The sequence below is a fragment of the Periplaneta americana genome, chromosome 17, assembly GCF_040183065.1.
Source record: "Periplaneta americana isolate PAMFEO1 chromosome 17, P.americana_PAMFEO1_priV1, whole genome shotgun sequence".
NCBI lineage: Eukaryota > Metazoa > Arthropoda > Insecta > Blattodea > Blattidae > Periplaneta > Periplaneta americana.
Genome location: NC_091133.1, coordinates 93606069 through 93624654, shown reverse-complemented (window position 1 = coordinate 93624654; position 18586 = coordinate 93606069). Strand labels below are relative to the sequence as shown.

The window sequence follows — 18586 nt, the reverse complement described above, 5'->3', positions numbered from 1 at the left end:
ACAGTTGATTTTCAATAAATCTTAATATTAAACAATCTCTGATACGTGACTATCCATAATATCATATAGCAGAAGCTATAACATAACCTAAATAATATACACAAGTGTTAGAAAAGTTTTAATTAACGACGATGACAAAAAATAAACATGAATAATTTTAAAAGGAATAATTATTGAATGTACAATTTTCAAATTTGAATGTGGTTAGTGGTTCAATTGATGTTATATTGCAAGTGTGCGTAATAGAAGTGGAACTCGTTGATGTAGGCCTACATGGTGTATTCAACTTATTCAGGATTTCCGAATGGTGCTCTTCATTTATTTGTAAATAGGATTTCAGAAGATGCATAGGTATGATCAGTGATTTTTATTAATTCTTGTTCTTGAATGCCAATGTGAGTCATATTTGAAACTGATGTGCATGGACTGGAGTGGTTTGTAATTTTCTATATATATATATTTTTTTGACATCCAGACCAGCGCAGTGTGAAATGTTGGCAAACAAAGAAACAAATGCTAGGGATGCGATAAAATTAAACAAATGCTAGGGACGCGATAAAATTGTGTGATAAGCAGCCATGATTGGTTGAAAGACGTCCTTTCGTACCGTTTTATTGGTCGAAAGTAGTGTGACGTAGTAAAAGTGTAATAGTCAACATAAAATTAAGCAAAATTCTCGAAGATAAAATTGCTCCCATCTCACCTGGAAGTCACCTGTAGTTGAACTAGTATCTTCCCCTGATTGTGTTGCTGGGCATTTAAAAAACTCTTCCAAAACTTTTCGAGTCTCAGAAAATTCATACAAGTAATCGAATGCCGTTGTGGCTGTGTTCCCCGAGACCGGCGATGGGGTTGTTGATACTGGCACAGTGAGGTCAGATTCCGTTGGGGTCGGCAGAATGCGCTGTAAAATGTATAACAAAACTGTGACACTGAGTGAATTATAATATATTGAAGAGAGTTAAAGAATATGGACAGTTTATTACCTGTGGGAAGCCAGGTCGTGGAGGGTACACAGAAGGAGAAGCCAACAAACTTTGTGCAGAGGGCAGCACAGGATGCGACTGAGACACATCAAGTTGACGGGGCCCATACCGTCGAGGCGAGCCTTCATATTCTGCAATTGGTAAGCTTCCAATCACACGAGGGGTCCCTTTCATGCTGCTCCCTCCATGTTCAGGAGATAGAGAGTCTCCATCCAGATCGGATGCAGATGTTACAGCCTATAAAAATCAACCATTAACTTTATTTGCAAACAAAGAAGTATAGATGAATAATTACACATGATATCCATAAAATAATGACATGAATAAGTTTATTACTTGATTCCTACGCATGTACAACTCAATAAAACAAATACACTTCCAAAAAAAATACCAATCATAAGGATTTAATATTTAGACTTCAAATAGAGGTGCATACATGTATCGTTAAGTGGAGACTAGGAGAAAGGCGGAAGATGGGAAAGATTGGAGAATGCTAGGTTTACAGTGAAAGATCTGCCCTTGGGCAGAACACTATGAATGAATAGAGATGACATCTAAAATTGTTCTATTTCTTTTCATCATATTATTATTCCTTTCAGATGTCTCTGAGCATTAAAAACCAACAGGTTAGCTTTACATAGAACTATGTATAGGTGCGAGGAATATCAGGAGAACAAGAGAAATATTAAGAGAAGGGGAATACAAGGAGAACAAGATGAATAAAAGAACAAGGGGAATACGTGAAGAACAAGGGATATACATGGAGAACAAGGGTAATACAAGAAGGACAAAGAGAACACAAGGAGAACAAGGCAAATAAAAGGATGAGGGGAATACAAGGAGAACAAGAGGAAGACAAAGAAAACAAGAGGAATACATTAAGAACAAGGGGAAGACAAGGAGAACAAACGAAAATACAAGGACAAGAATCAGAATGCAATGCAAGGAGAGCAAGTGCATACAAGAAGAACAAAGGGAATACACGGAAAACAAGGGGAACAAGGCTAGGGATTGCATTTTTATCGATGGTCAATTTCCTAAGTTCCAGCTCCTTTCCCAAATATCTACTGAGAATAAAGATGTAGTTCTACGTCAAAACCAACCAGATGTAATAGTGACATTATGTAATTAATTAACATATATGAATAATATTTCAACTGGAATACAAATGTACAGTATGGAAAATGTTGTTTAAAGCAAGTAAAGTGTTTACGAAATAGGTTTCCACACTCATAAAAAAAATACAAAGGTAAAAGCTTGCGTGTCTTATGTAGCTCAGTAAGAATGCTTAATATTATGGAACATGGCCATGTGTTCGATTCCCACTGTTTTCTTCACAAATATTTTTTTATACATTCAAAATTTCAAGTGGATGGACGTAGTAGTTTTTACACAGATGACGATTATGAAGAAGAAGAAGAAGAAGAAGAAGAAGAAGAAGAAAAAGAAGAATATGATGATGATTATGATGATGATCAAATTTAATGGAAAATGTGATTAACTGCCCTACTACCAGCTCATTTTATCTTGCAATTCTGTTCATGTATATCAACTCTCGATTCTTTGACATTTTTCAGAAAGCACTCGAAAGAATTTTCAAGGTAACACAATAGGAAAGGTTCATATGTAAAACATTTTCCTAATAGACTTTTCAACTCTCTAATCTCTTATCATATTATTCTGGTTGGTTATTCTCTTTGCCTGGTTGATTCTTACACCCCTCCTGACTTACTTCACTACTAAATTTTACTACTAATCGAAACAGTAAACCATACATTTTCCTTTTATGCATCACTTTGGAAGTTTACTTTTGTAATCCTAATAATCTTTATCCTCTAATATGGGTTTTACGTTGGTACTTAAAGAAACTTCTCATCTTCAACCATTACAAGACTGAAATTCTCGTATGTGAGATGAATATTGAGCTTTGGAAATTTTCTATCCATACCCCATCAAATGCTTAACATTGTAATGTGGTAACTACTCTCTTCTGCAACTCTCCTCAGTTCAAATGATTCGAGAGTTGCTACGGAACTCATTATCCATAAATCTAGTAGTTCCTTGTCTATTGATTTAAATGTTATTGCTAAGAAAGACTTAGCATGCTTACTGTTTTAGCAGAACTCATATAATATGCAGTTATGCGATTCTTGAAATGTTTTAAAAACTGATATGTACAGTAGTGACAAAAAAAAACCGGACCAGCCCTTGTAGCTGATTTCCGAGCCTTGTTCACTCCAGAGCATGATAGACTGGTAACTAAGACTTTCGTGGTTCGAATCCTGCCTGGGAAGGAAACTTTTTTTTGTTCCTTATTCAAATTTATTCCCAATACTTTTCGATTGCAGCAATATTTTACTACTTAATTAACTTATTATTCCGAGAACATGAATTTTACCAGCAATCGAAAAGTTGTTGTTGTTGTTCTCCAATGACACTGGGGATTACTTGATCTGCATCATTTGCCCCCTAGCTTCCCAATATAATGAAGTCAGACCATTGCCCGTCAGTCCTTTACAATTTTCCAGGTGGTATTTATTCAATATGGCATCTTCTTGACAAAATGTACACTTGGGTGAAGGAAGGCAGTGTATCTTGTGTAGATGTTCAGCAAGGCAGTCATGTCGAACATCTAAAGTATGTTGTTGTTGTTATCTAATGCTGGGCTTTGGCAATGAACACATTAGCTCTCTTGCTCTCCAATATTTCTCTGCGGTGGATCCTTCAGGTAGAACTTCACAAGTTACATCTAAAGTATTGGGAATAAATATGAATAAGAAACAAAAAAAAAGTTTCCTTCCCAGACAGGATTCGAACCACGGAAGTCTTAGTTACCAGTCTATCATGCTCTGGAGTGAACAAGGCTCTGAAATCAGCTACAAGGGTCAGTCCGGTTTTTTTTGCCACTACAGTACATAAACAAATGATCATTGTCTAAGAACTCAAAGACAAATAAGTAACACATTGACAGAACACATCTCTGACTTCAAATTTAATAGGAATAAATCAAAGTTTGCCACGCATCTCATTTCCCTTAATCACGAACTTACTGGCATAGAAGAAGCCCTTCAGGTCTTAAAGACTATTAATAATTATAATTATATTAATGCTGCAGAAGAACTATATATTAGCATCCATTCTAATAATAATGATGGCCCGCTACTTAATGAACAATACCCAAACTCAAACAACCCGCTGTTTAAGATCATGCGCAAGTGACTTTCATCCATCCACTAGTCTTGCCAGGTATACAGTTTTCGTCATACACTACCACTTAATGTAAAGCTCAGTTGTGTCGCCGACCTCATGGATTCAAGACGCTTTTCCAACTTTTTGTAAGTATTGGTTTAGAAGATTTAAATAATACCTAAATACTTCTAAATACTCTTTCATTCTATCCTTACAATTTACAGGATTTTTTCTTGCTTTCCATAACCGGCCATACGACCGACCTGTTTGTAGCATTGTTAAATCTGTCATGAAAGCTGTACCTGCAATGACGGAAGAGTTGCGCCGTTCCCTTGGATCACACACGCCCCTTTCAATATAGTACTTCTACATACATCGTGGTGTCTTTTTGCTAGTTCTATTCTCTGTTTTTAAGTATATTATATTTTTAACTTCTGTTTTTAACCTTATATACCAAGTGTTCACTTATCATAACATGTTCTATTCGACATACACGACCTGAAGATGCCAATCAAAATTGGCGAAAACGTTTGTTTTTAAACCTGTTTAAATATTGTTATAACATGTTTTATTGTGTTTTTATGTCAAGTATTGACTGAATAGAACTCTTTTATCAATTCACATTGACAGAAGATTTTTTCAACAGGACAGTACACCCACGTTTATTTTAAATCATAACTCTCTTACAATTAGTTGAAAATCTATCTGCTTACAATAAATATATATATATATATATATATATATAAACGAATACAATAAAAGAACATGGACTCAGAGGATAGAACTGGGGATTGAATAATTTTGTAATTACCGTCTTTTAATTTGTATGTCATTCTAAAAATTAAGAGATATATATATATATATATATATATATATATATATATATATATATATAGTATATTATTCTTAAAGGCAGGCAGTTACCTTGAAGAAATCAGTGGCTGTACGATGGTATGTTGGCGGACTTGGTGAAGTACCTGTAGATGATAGACCCGTAGTGTTTATATTGTTGTGCCACTCCTCCTCTCCAATATCATCGAAGACCACCACTTCTCCACTTGTTACCAATGGAGGACTGACACCAGTAGCTCGCTGATGTCGCACAACAGAACGAACTTCTGTTGAAAACACAGTCTCTGTAACCTCTCGTTGCTGAGCACTCAGCCCTCGTTTGCTCTTTGAGTCACTACCACATCTGTCAATCACACAACACAATGATCATACTCTTCTGTATGATGAAGCAAAGTTTTATATCTTTGTATGACTATAATACAGACTTTCATACGAAATTGCACATAAAAAATCAACTGGTCATCCAAATTATCAGATTTCAGCAGTGAACAAATCAAGTTCTAGTTAAATGCCTGAACACTGTCTGCACTGTCTTGAGATCTTTGCTTTCAGCACTTCTCACAACGCAAAATTACGTAGCAAATATAGTTCTAAAGCTGTTATAACATGTCATGTTTTAGTCTTTTACCAAGAAGTTAACATAGAAATGCTTCAAAATATCTGAAATGATAAGATCATGAAATAAGCATTTGTTGAGACAAGTACTATTTCCATCTTATTTAAATAAAACTCTCATAAGTTCCTTCAAATTTAAATAAAAAATTATTAATGCTAATCAAACATCCATTCATTAATTTATGAACTTTCAAAATAACAATATAAATAAAAGTGTTTCAATGTAAAGAAATATAGGTATCTACAATGAATTACTTGTGGCATATTGCTGATGGGCCTAACGTCATGAGCAAGCAGATGGTGTGTTGCTCCACAAGGTCGTCTGTGATGATGGTTGGCCTCCCACTGCGCTCCTCGTCATGCACATTGTGGCATCCTGCTGAAAACTGTCTACAGCAGCAACACACCATCTGCTTGCCCATAGACCTGGCACAGCTGACAATCAATTTCAATCGGCGCTATGCCCTGTGCATTCAAAAACTTTATCACTGACTGCACTTCACACGTGGCGGGAGCTGGAATAGGAATGTCCATCTTCAAACAATGCAACGAAACTACTAAGAGCACTCAGGAAGTTCCGCTAGCGCATGCACCATGCCAGGACATTACTCTATCACGTACACGCAGTCGCTTCGTGCAACATATGGTTTGCTAGCTGTGGGACGAGTGGGAAAGTTACTTTATGGACGCGCCTCATATGTCACAGACTCACTCATTGCTAAAACTCCAGTTGTGAACGAAATTCCTCCATGGAAACGAGTGATTCCAAAACATAGCATACAAATTCCAGGAAATCATTCCAAAAAAGATCCTCCATACATTCTTAAGTTAGATGTCATTGAACATATAAGGATCAACTTCAAATTTATACAGATGGATCTCTAAACCCTAATAATGGGACATCAGGAGCAGGGTATTATATTCCAAAATATCAAGAAAGTTACTTCATACCATGTTCATCCTCCTCCAGTCTAGACACTGAATTCTAACTATTGATGCTGCTCTTCAGTGTGTTACTCAAATTTCTGAAAAATCTACTTGCATACTTACCAACTCCAAGGGGGCTATATTTAATATAATTAAATATGTACCAAACCTATATGCACATAGAATTATTCCAATTCAGAAACAACTAAGTACACTAAAAAAACTACGAAAGGAAATAACATTTCAATAGATAACCTAGTCATTGTCGTATACCTGGAAAGGAGAAAGTCGGTAACATTGGGGACTGTCCTATTTTTCATGATTTGTTCTGACAATATGGATAGATTTACTTAAAGAAAATATTAATAACAGAAAATGTGTCAACTTTCAAGCTTCGGCTGTTAATTCAATTTTGAGCCTGTTAGAGAATGAAAGTCTTTTCACAGAATCAAAATTAAAAAAACAAATAGCAAATTTATTTTAAGATACTTTTATAGATTATTTTGAAAAGTGGGTTTCTCTATATGAACCTATGAAAACATTTAACTGGATGACACTGAAAAATTTTGTATCCTGGGATGAAATTTCCAAAACTCTTAATGTTCTAAAAGCAATAGGTTCAGGTTCATCAGTTCAGATGGATGAAGATGAAGTTTTTTATGAAATTGTGCCTGTGAACAATATAGTAACTTGTAAACTTGAAGAATGGAAAAGCAGTAATTTTGAAGCAGATAAAAAAATGGTGTGACATTTTTAATACTTGTTAGTTGTAAATGTTAAAATTTCTTTCATAAAAAGATTTTGACATAGTGCAGTTTCACTTTAAAAATAAGACATACTTTTAATGAATAATAGTCACTATTGCATAGTGTTATTTGATGATGCAATGAAGTCTCATTATAGCAATAAGTTGTCTAATATTGAACTGGAACTGTAAGACTTAGAAGGAATGCTTGCGCTCTTTGTTATTCAAGTGTCCTGTTTTTTTATATAAATTGTCTTGTTTTTTAAGTTTATAAATCTAGTCATCCTAAAACAAATATTAAGTGATATATTAAAAGTAATATTCAATTTAATATGTAGTAATTTTGCAACTACAACTTTTAAAGTGATTAATAATTAATAAACTGATATTGTACAAATTATGAATAAATGTTTTGCCTACTGAAACTTAATATGGTTCTGTTAAGTTTTTAATATCGAAATAATGTCACTTCCCTCTTCAATTCTCAAGAAGTTTGCATCAACTTATTTGTTAGAAAGATCAAATAAGAGAAGGAATAAAACCACACTAACTGAGTACACCTGCTAGGCTTACCAAAATAATTCTTCTTTCACTTACGCATTTGTGTGGCAGATCCATTATTAGTAAGTAAACAGGTAACACACCAAGCGTCAGACCCAGTGAAGAGGTTAAGAACACACAAATATACCAAATTTTAAGCCTATATACAATACAATATACTACTGTAGATCCAATTGCTGGTGTTTGCAGGTAAAAAATAATGGGATTGGCATTCCACTGAGCACGTGAGGTTGAAAATAGAATTAGACTGCGTGAATTCAGGAAAATATAGGTACTGTATATTACAATTTACAAAAACTCCTTAAACACTAGGGGACATGACTGCACCCATGGTATATCCAATTCCGTTGTATACCAAAGTGTGATACAATGGAATTTTACTGTATAATCCTTAAGATATAATTTCAGTTGAGACAAATACTACTAATAATGTGTACAATCATTACAAACTGAAAACAAATATAAAAGACTACATGAAATCATGCCCCATACAAACATAATGTGCATGCTTTATGCAGAACTGTTGTACACGTGGTGTGTGCATTCTTAGCATGCCTGTATTTTCACCTGGCTCGCAGCTCCCATACGCCTTGAGTCTTGCCACTCCGCTTGCCTGTCTTGTCTCCCTCATCGCCATAGCGACTTGACTTGCAACGCGCTGCCTTCGATCTACTCTGTGAGTACAGTTCACGCCCTCCTGCAATCTCAATGATGCGAGAGTCCCGTAGCTTATAGGTGCTGCCAACCTTGCTACCAGAACTACCACCACTGCTTGTGAGAACTATCACCTCATTGTTATCGTGAGTCTCTCCCTGTTGTTGTTGCTGTTGTTGCTGCTGCTGCTGTTGTTGTTGTTGCTGTTGTTGCTGCTGTTGCTGTGGTTGCTGCGATTGTGATTGCTGCTGCTGATTTGTGAGAGCTGCCAACACAAACACTTCAATGCAAGAAAAGCTCTAAAATTATGGAAGGTCTAATATTTTTTACAATTTTTTCAATTTTATTGTATAATTATTCTACGTCATTATGTATTTAAATAAGATGGATGGAGTTGAGGAAGACATACGTAAGGTGGGATATGGAAATTGGAAAGCAATTTCGCAGGATCGAGACAACTGGCGGAAAATCATGGAAGAGGCCATGGTTCACATTGAGCAGTAGCGCCAAGAAAGAAGAAGAAAAAGAAGAAATTCTAATCTGCCCAAAAAAAACCAATGAAGCGAAAGATAAAACTTGGGAATTTTATTCACTAATCCTGAGATAATCCTCCCAAGGTCACGTAAATCTAGTGTTGAGATGTTCTAGTTGATTAAAGGTTATGATTGTTTGGCAAGCCACTTGCACAGGATAGGAATTTTCCATCCACCTGTATATTGTGTGATGCCAATGAACATAGAACACATTAAAAGAGATGCACAGCATTGCTACAAGATGATGATGTCATACAAAAATATTTTCCGAAAAAATCATAAGCAGCGGTAAGTTGAAATACATTCTGGGAACAATATATATTTCTTTTCATGAAACAACAATAGATGCATCACTTTATTCAGTACTTCAACATTTCGGAATTAGTGCCAGTCTTATGACAATAAAACTGCGATAGAAAGCTCACTTGCCGTGAATGATACTCAACACTGGTTATAAGCAGATAACGCATTTTGGCTTGGCTTGGCTTCTCTTCCCGAGTATCAGACCTGGGATGGATCCATGCACTTATGCTTACATTAGCCCATTGTGTGTCCCATCTATGCGATGAATGTCTAAGTCCAACAGGTGGAATTCTACCTCAGCCCTGAGAAAGCCAGGTCCTATCCCCAGACGAGTATCTGATAAGCCCCAAGCACTTCCTATAACAGCATTGGAAACCCATTATACATCCAAGACTTTATCCCAGCCTATTATTAACTATCACAGGTGATAGATGAAATGGAGGGGGATTGAAGAGAGTTGGTAGAGTAAAAGAGGAAAGTGGGAGTACCCCGAAAAAAACCCTTGCAACATCTGCTTTGCACACGACAAATTTGATTACCACCTGGCTGAAGAATGATCCTGGGCCATCTGGATGGAAGACCAGTACACTACCATGACATGTTTGTTTCCTTTCTTTCTAATATTGAAATGTTTATCAAAAACAAAGGATTTATTATATATATATATATATATATATATATATATATATATATAATACTGTAAATTACAATACAATAATCAAATACAACTACAAATTCTCCTTGGTGAGAACGATTAATTGATATTCATAGAGAATAGAGTATTACACTGTATTCCACTACAGAATGATCTGTCTGCTGTAGTAAACGGTGAATTGTGGAACTTTATGTGACTTTCAGTTGTTTATATCAGAACTCATTCCTAAACTGAACAAAGATTAATAAACGTCATGTAGTAAGACTTTATTTTCATGCACAATTACTGGCTAAAAGAAAGCAACATTGCAAAATAAAACAGGATACAAATCATACATATAGTATATTAACTGCTCTTACTTGTAGTTGTATGGTCAATTATCAGATCTTCTTCTTCGTCCTGCAGCATATCGTCTGAGTTCTCCAAGTCTGATGAGTTAGCGGAGTTTTCAGAGTTACCCGCGTTGGAGTCGTGTTGGCAACAGTTATCTGCTCCCTCTTCAGGTTCGTCCCCCTCCTCCTCCTCTCCTCCCACACTGCTGCAACCCACCTTGCACCTGTCAAATCAAAACAGTAAACAGTAATTTATAAAGGTCAATCAAATTACAATCAACTCAGTCTTTATTCCACACCATTATTATTATCATTACCACGATCACCAAATTTATATTGAATTTCTCATTCATTACAAATGCTAACTTTATATACAGTACTTATATTTTTTAATATCATTTTATTATTTATTAAGAAGTGTCTTATCATATGACAGGTTTCTCAATTCAAAGTAGTAACTGCTTCAGTTTTAAAATATACAGCTGCTGACCAAGAGTTCACAGTAATTCCAGTGAGTGGACTTGCATAATCAGTTAAAAATATAACTGGTTTGTATGCGTGTAGAGCTCAGGCGACTTCATGCATTTCTGTAAGAACCAAACTATACTTACAAAATTTAGAATTCTCAGTAGTTCCTTGATTAACTCTACTGTTTCAACTTTTCACGTCTAATGATTTGTTAAATTTGTTATATAAACAACTTTCCTGAGTTAATTAAACTAATATGGTATTTTACCTTAGTTAATGAGTAGTTTCGGCTTAATATCCGTCATCTTCAGATTTTTAGTGAGGTCCTGCACTTGTTCCCAATTTCTTCTTGCTGGGGGGTTCGTAACAGTTTCAATTAACACAGGAAAGTTGTTTATATAACAAATTTAATAAATCATTAGTGATGCAAGTGTTAAAAGTATGTAATCAAAATGTGTATTTCCACATCTGCCTAATTTCCTTCAACTATTCCAACTATACAGGGTGGAAGTGATATAACTGCGCAGATTAAAGGGGGGCAATAGAATACATTAAAATAAATAAAAAAAACGTATTATACATTTTATAATTAAGTGCATGATTAATTACAAAATTAGACTACAATTCTGTGTAGTTTGGCAACAGTGCATCACCACCTCACATACGAATACACACGAACTCAGGTTTGAATAGTAGCATTCCATCCCTTTGTCATTGCAGAAGGGTTGCCAGATTTCCTAATGACAGAAAATAAGGATGTGCTAATATTTTTATTTAATTTGCAAGAAAACAGTTCATTTTATTGAAAAACTGCTAAGAGATAAATCATTTCTTATCACTTAATATTTGAGGATAAAAATTCGTTCCGGCGCCAGGGCTCGAACCAGGGTCCTTGGTTCTACGTACCAAGCACTCTGACCACTGAGCTATGCCGAATTCAATCCACAGTACAGGATCGAACTTTCCTCCTTCAATGTTTCCCTCAAATATTAAGTGTCAATATTACAGATAAATTCTGTAGGACAAATTAATATATCTATAACATTTCTTTTATCAGTTTCTCTAATGATAAGAATAAAAATCAGAATCATATGGGCAATAGTATTGAGCAAAATAGTGTTAACATTTTGGGAGAAAAGTATTCATTTGGGACTAATATGGTCAACCATCCGAGGTCAACAAAGAAAAACAACAAATTTATGAGCCTACTATTCCGTATTTTCGAGAAAAATATCAGATGGAAGGCACCTGGGAAGTACATGGTTTAATGATCGGAGCGAGGGGCACCATCCCACGATCAACTGTAAACACTATCAAAACATTTGGAATCCATGACATCATTCCAAAAATAATTACTTCAACCATTAAAGGGTCTGTGGCAATTCTGAAAAATCATTTATACGGAATATCATAATACCCCCCCCCCTTTTCTATTCGTTAGTGTGTGATTGTTACAAATATATGTACAAATTTATTATTTCTTAAACTTAAGCTCCTAGTTCACATTTAAATTTGGCTCATCTATCTTACTGTAATCATTACTATTCTTATATGTGTGTTATTCTGTGTTTTTGGCAACCCAGGATGCCTGGGCAGACTATTTCTTGAAATAAATTATATATACCGGTACCATATCAATTTTTAATTGAAATGGTAGCAGTCAAATGCTTTGAGAGCAGTTTGACTGTCTGAGAGAAGGAGAATATGCTTACCATTGTAGCCTTTCTCAATAACTTTCTGAACACAAGGAACTGTAAATGTCTCTGTCTGGAAAACTGCAATATTTTCCAAGAATAATGTTAATCTTCAGATATATTGTATATGACAGTTCAAAATTGCCTCTCTACACAAAAGCTGTTCATAAACAAGTTCTGGACATCTCCCACGTCTTCTTCAAGGCAGAGTATCATAAGCACCATTTTGCTAACTCTGCAGGAGAGACAGTTACGATACTTATCCAACATGGTGGTGAATACAATAGTCAAAGTTTAAGCCAACTTATTAGAGAGAAAAAAATTGTTGGGCTCAAGGAACTTCTACAGTTGATGCACAGTGCTTGGCAATTTATTCAAAGCACCATAATCATTTTCGATAAAAGTAGTGCTTATAATACTTTGCCTTGCAGGGGATGTCCCAGTATTTTTCTGCCAAGCCAATTCATTTAAGACCCAAGTTGAATTTCAATCAATCAGTCAATTCTGAGCTTTCCATAACAGCATCCATATGAAAGACTACTATATTCGCAATTATTACATCAAAAAAACTTCGAGTTACTTTGTAAAAGGAATGCTTTGAGAATTACTTCTTCTAGCTACACACAAGTCAATCGCTATTTTTTCACGTGCATTTTTTGACGTTACTTGATATTAGGCAACCTACTTAATACCAGTATTTTTTTTAATCAACACTTATTAAAACTTATGAAGTTGGTATGCAAGTAAGAAGGAAAAAAATCTGTGGCTATTGTGATGTATGCCTAGCACTACATTTGTAAATGTTGGTGAGCTATTAGCCAAATGGCTAGTGCATCAGCATGCCAAGCTGGTTCGAATCCTAGTGGGTCCAAGTGGAATCTGTTATGGACAGAGATGGTGCTTTGTGGCAGGATGTTGCAGGGTACTCCCATTTTCCTTACAAGCATTCCACCATTGCTCTGTTAATCATCATGTGGTGCTATGTAGTTCACTTCCCATGGTGTACAGAGGACAATGCCTAACATGGCAAAAAAGACCTACAGCTTTGTCACATCTCTCCTAGATAGGGATGCATGCGTAGATGATGCAAAATCAAGTACCCGGTATTGGAGTTAAAAAAAATTGTAAATTTTGCAAATTTTTGTTCTGTACCTCTCAGTGGTAGGAGCATCCATCACCACAGAAACAACTGACAGTCTGTGACGTAGGAGACTGTTGTTATCATGGTCTTGCTGCCCATCCTGTTGTTGCAAAGGATTGAGGTTGATATCACGGGGCCGACACTTTGGGAAGAGCTTTGTGATCTGGTCACTAGTGGCACCACTGATGCAGTCTTGCAAGTTGTCCAACTGCAGCAGACTTGTCATGGCTTCACGTCACGTCCTCGAATCAACATTACCACCAGCTGCACACAAAAATTATAACATAAAATGCTACCATTATAACAAACAGTGAGAAATACTATTTGCGACTGCTGTTGTATATGGATATCACTGGACATGACTGCATCACAGCTCACCTCCATAGGCTCAACATCCTGCTATCTCCTATGTGTGTCTTATGTGAGGAAGAAGAGTAAATTATGGACTGGGAACATGTGAAGAAACGCAGTTAGGATTAAAATGAACACTCCTAATGGCTGCCTATGAATATCATAATCATATAAGTTAAGATGTTCCAATAAGTACAACTTAACAAAGTCATTCTTATTGAATAAATAAGTCACCGACTATGAATACCGGTCCTAAAGATCTTTACTGGGAAGTAAGAAGACGAATGTTTTTGTACTAAGTGTCTTAAGAATTTAATTAATAATTAATGAATTGATATTAATGATAATAATAATAATAATAATATTTGTCAACTAACAATTTCATGTAGAATAAGTTTGACAGGTTATCTGTTGTTGAATATTTTTTTGTTAGGGAATCCTTGGTCGGGTTGAAAAATGGCTCTTGTGCAGTCCTGGAAGTATGAGATCATGTCACTGCTAATTTTAAAATGAGATAGTAAATTCAGGTATGAGAAACTTTGTTGTCTTTCACTTTTACAACAAATATTCGAAGTGACGACAGCCAATTTCATTACATAAGTGATTAGTAATAACATGACCTCATACTTCTACAGCTGCACAGAAGCCATTTTCTATTTCAAACTATGAGTTCCTTAACCGAAAATATTCCCAATAGCATCCTTTATTACTCCTTTAATGTATAAAAAGTCATTCTGAAACACCCTGTATATTATAAACTAACATTCATGTCACTCTTACGTGCCGATTTTAGTAAACAGAAAAATATGATATATTATGAAAAATATCATATTAAAATATGATTATAATTCACATATACCTTAGCTATTTTATGCAAATTTACGAAAAAATAATTAAAACAAATTAAATCTGTGGCGCGACAGTCTATCATGGGCTAAGGCCAACCAGCCGGCTGCTGATCTCAAGTCACATGAGGCGAACAATCATCCAACCAGAACGGAGATATCGTGTGGTTAGCACAATGATCACCTCATCCATTATAGCTGGTTTCCGTAAATGAATTTCCATTTACGTCTCGGCAACCTCAAAGGTCTTTTTCCCTCAGGTCTTCCAACTAACACTCTATATGCACTTCTGGATTTATCCATGCCCTACCCATCTCAAACATATGGATTTAATGTTCCTAATTATGTTAGGTCAACAATGCAATGCGTGTAGTTCTGTAGTTCTGTGTAACTTTCTCCAGTCTCCTGTAATTTCATCCCTCTTAGCCCAAAATATTTTCCTAAGCACCGTATTCTCGAACACCCTTAACTTCTGTTCCTCTCTCAAAGTGAGAGTCCAAGTTTCACAGCCATACAGAACAACCGGAACTTACATTTTGTTCTATTACTTTAAAAAAAGGAACGCATATCTCTCGAACTCATTGTCACAAGAACTGAATAAACTTAGCCTATTATAGTAAAGGGCTTGTCTCATTTCTTCCTTACCCATACCTAATGCTAGAGAAAGACAGTAGCCTATGTCACTTTGACCCGGAAGGCATTGCCCTCCTCCCATGCTCCTCTATCTCCGCCTATGGATTGTACCATTAAATCCACTCACTGTACTTAGTCATATGCCTAAAGAAGCTAATAATAACACTGCTATTGAAAGCCAGTTAGCCTACTATTTTCAAGTGGCGATCTAATGATTACCATGGTTGCCATTGGATTCAAGGTTCTCAGGTTCAAACCCAGCCGATGACAAGGGATTACGACCATAAATCTATTTATTAAATTTAAATAGTTTTATTTAACGACGCTCGCAACTGCCGAGTTGTATTAGCGTCGCCGGTGACATAAGCCTGTCACATTTAAGCACACTTAAATGCCATCACCTGGGCCGGGATCGAACTCGCAACCTCGGGCACAGAAGGTCAGGACTCCACCGACTGCGCCACCCAGGCCGATTAAATCAATATATTATATGGCTTTCTTCGAAAATGAAGTAAGGCTCGGGGTGTCTACCTCTGTGGAGTAATGGTTAGCACGTCTGACCGTGAAACGAACGGTTGGTTGGGACAAGTTACCTGGTTGCGGCTTTTCCTTCAACCAATTGAAGCAGAATTGCTGGGTAACTTTCAGCGTTGGACCTCGGACTCATTTCGCCATCATTAATTCACATATCATCATCATCATCATCATCATCATCATCATCCTTACCGTAGCCTGGGTTCACGGCACGGTCTTTCGGTTACAAGTATCATTCACAGAACAGGGATAGTAAAAAGCACAATAAGCCTCAGGCTGAAGTGTAAGTCTTAGGGTCCCTTCTCCTTAAAAAAAAAGAGACTCGGGGTCCCATGTCGTAATTTGCTGCACATAAAATAATCCTGTTATTGAATTAGAGGGTTATAAGCAAAACTTAATCTTGCTCACTTCCAAATTTGGAAGTAGCACAGTAGGTCCATATCAGTGGCGTAATTGCAAATTCGTTTGTTCCATCTTCTATCTGTAATCCATACCATAAGTAATGCTACAATCAATGAGTTCGCGTGCCATAAGGAAAAACAATGACAGAAAGGAATAAATAGTGTCCGTAAGATGACACATATTTTCTCATTATGTCATTACGCATTTTGTGCATTCCGAAACAGTTTAATTTCTCATATTATCACTTATATCAGTTACATGCCTATCTACGTTACATAATCACGTTATTAGATTATACTTTATATTTGATCTCCGTTATCTTATTTGACAGGAACACATACGCTGACAACTTTCGACTGCACGGGGTGTGCTGGCAATAATTTAACGAAGGGCTCACAAAAAAATAGTGTGGCGGCAGCGAAGAGATTCGGAGCAGGAGAAGAAGGAAACAATGGTTACTTTACAATAATAATAATAATAATAATAATAATAATAATAATAATAATGTTTACCTAACTGGACCGCGTCCCATTCTTTCATAAGTTTGCCGATAATGATTTTAATATAATAGTCATTAAACTGGTAAAGTGTGAGATTGCTAGCTTAACTTACATCTTTCACAAGTGGCAATGTATTCATTACGCTATAGCCTCTTTCAGCTTCCGCATTGCTAATGGTGATAGAATTCGCGAATCTTTTGGCTTTAGGTATAGTTAATGACAAAGGGGCATTGTTCTTTCCTCTGAAGTTATCCCCCACGAAATCTTGGAAATCATAATTATAGAAAGTCTCCAACAAGCAGTGCAGAAGCCGCAAATTCCTATATTTTCAATCATCGCTTTAGCAGAATGTAGAAAAGAAAATGGTTAAATTAGAAAAGTGCGTTTTATTTTATTGATTTTTCTTCGCAGGCTATTTTAACAAAGGACTTGGGACAAATAGCCTATGTAACAAAGGACTCGCGCGAACCCCCTCCAGCACACCCCTGCTGCACGCATGGGCTTGCAAATTCACACGAAACGGTTATTCGTAGAACAGAAATAGAGAATGAGGAAAGAAAGAATGTAAGATACGGAGGTTATAAATATGTTATAATTAACGTAAGAAACTAAGCATTAAGACTTTATTTATAAACTGAATTGTTTAAATAGATGTAATTAATATATGTTATTAATTTTTCGACCCATCCAGCACTGTGATGAATTTTGAGAGCTACGATAGAGTGTTAGTTGGAAGACCTGAGGGAAAAAGACCTTTGAGGTTGCCGAGACGTAAATGGAAGGATAATATGAAAATGGATTTGAGATTCTAGGGACCGGATTAATCTTGCTGAGGATAGGGACCTATGGCGGGCTTATGTGTGGGCGGCAATGATCCTCCAGGTTCCTTAAAATTCATTTGTAAGTAAAGTAAGAACATAGTGGAAGTTAACGTAGGTATTAGTAATGCAATAATGAAGAAACTGCACTACCAATAATAGTGTAAATGTTGGTGCGTCTGCTATTATTACGATGCTATTATTGTGATGACATTCAACCTACAAATTAGTGACAATACAAGTGATAACAAATGGCGATGTGGACTAATATGAAGTATTCTACAGAATTACAGTAGTGATGCCACAGATCTCTTGTTCACAAAAGATCTTAGGAACCTGTTAACAAAAACCGACAATATTTATGTGAAATATTGGCATTTTTCTGTACTTAGGCTAAGGAAAGTACAGGCTTTAGAGGGCAAAATGTATGTTTATTTTTTCACTGTATATATATATATAGTATTTTTATGCGTGTAAACTCATTCGTATGCTCATGATAAAATACATATTTATGAATTATCTTATTTTATCATCCTATTGTGCCCACTCCCCACAAGGAAATTCTTCTTCTTCTTCTTCTTCTTCTTCTTCTTCTTCTTCTTCTGCACTACGGCCCTTGTAGTCTAGCCTTGGCCTCCCTTAGGATTGGTCCATTCCTGTCCAACCAGAGCCTTCTGCCTCCAACTTCTCACGCCTAGAGTCCTTAAATCGTCCTCCACTCCATCCAACCATCTTAGTTTCTGTCTGCCAATATTACGCCTGCCTTCTGGTTTTGTGTTTAGAATCTTTTTTGGTATTCTCTGATCATTCATCCTGATTACATGTCCTAACCATTCCAACCTACGGGC

At 36.1% G+C, this 18586-nt stretch overlaps 1 protein-coding gene across 11 annotated transcripts in view; it reads right to left on the bottom strand.

Moving 5' to 3' along the window:
* The window catches only part of LOC138692901 (uncharacterized), a 163226-nt gene that overhangs the window by 98410 nt on the left and 46230 nt on the right, over positions 1 to 18586 (bottom strand). For 10 of the 11 annotated variants that reach the window (XM_069816225.1, XM_069816230.1, XM_069816229.1 and 7 more), the window contains exons 2-7: positions 13667 to 13919; positions 10380 to 10576; positions 8443 to 8794; positions 5100 to 5370; positions 987 to 1223; positions 704 to 904 (exon numbers count right to left, since the gene is read on the bottom strand). In XM_069816225.1, coding sequence (XP_069672326.1) covers positions 704 to 904; positions 987 to 1223; positions 5100 to 5370; positions 8443 to 8794; positions 10380 to 10576; positions 13667 to 13881 — 1473 coding nt within the window. In that variant the 5' untranslated portion in view covers positions 13882 to 13919. Of the gene's footprint in view, positions 1 to 703; positions 905 to 986; positions 1224 to 5099; positions 5371 to 8442; positions 8795 to 10379; positions 10577 to 11088; positions 11143 to 13666; positions 13920 to 18586 lie in introns of those variants that run through there. The other variant, XM_069816235.1, reaches the window with a different exon arrangement.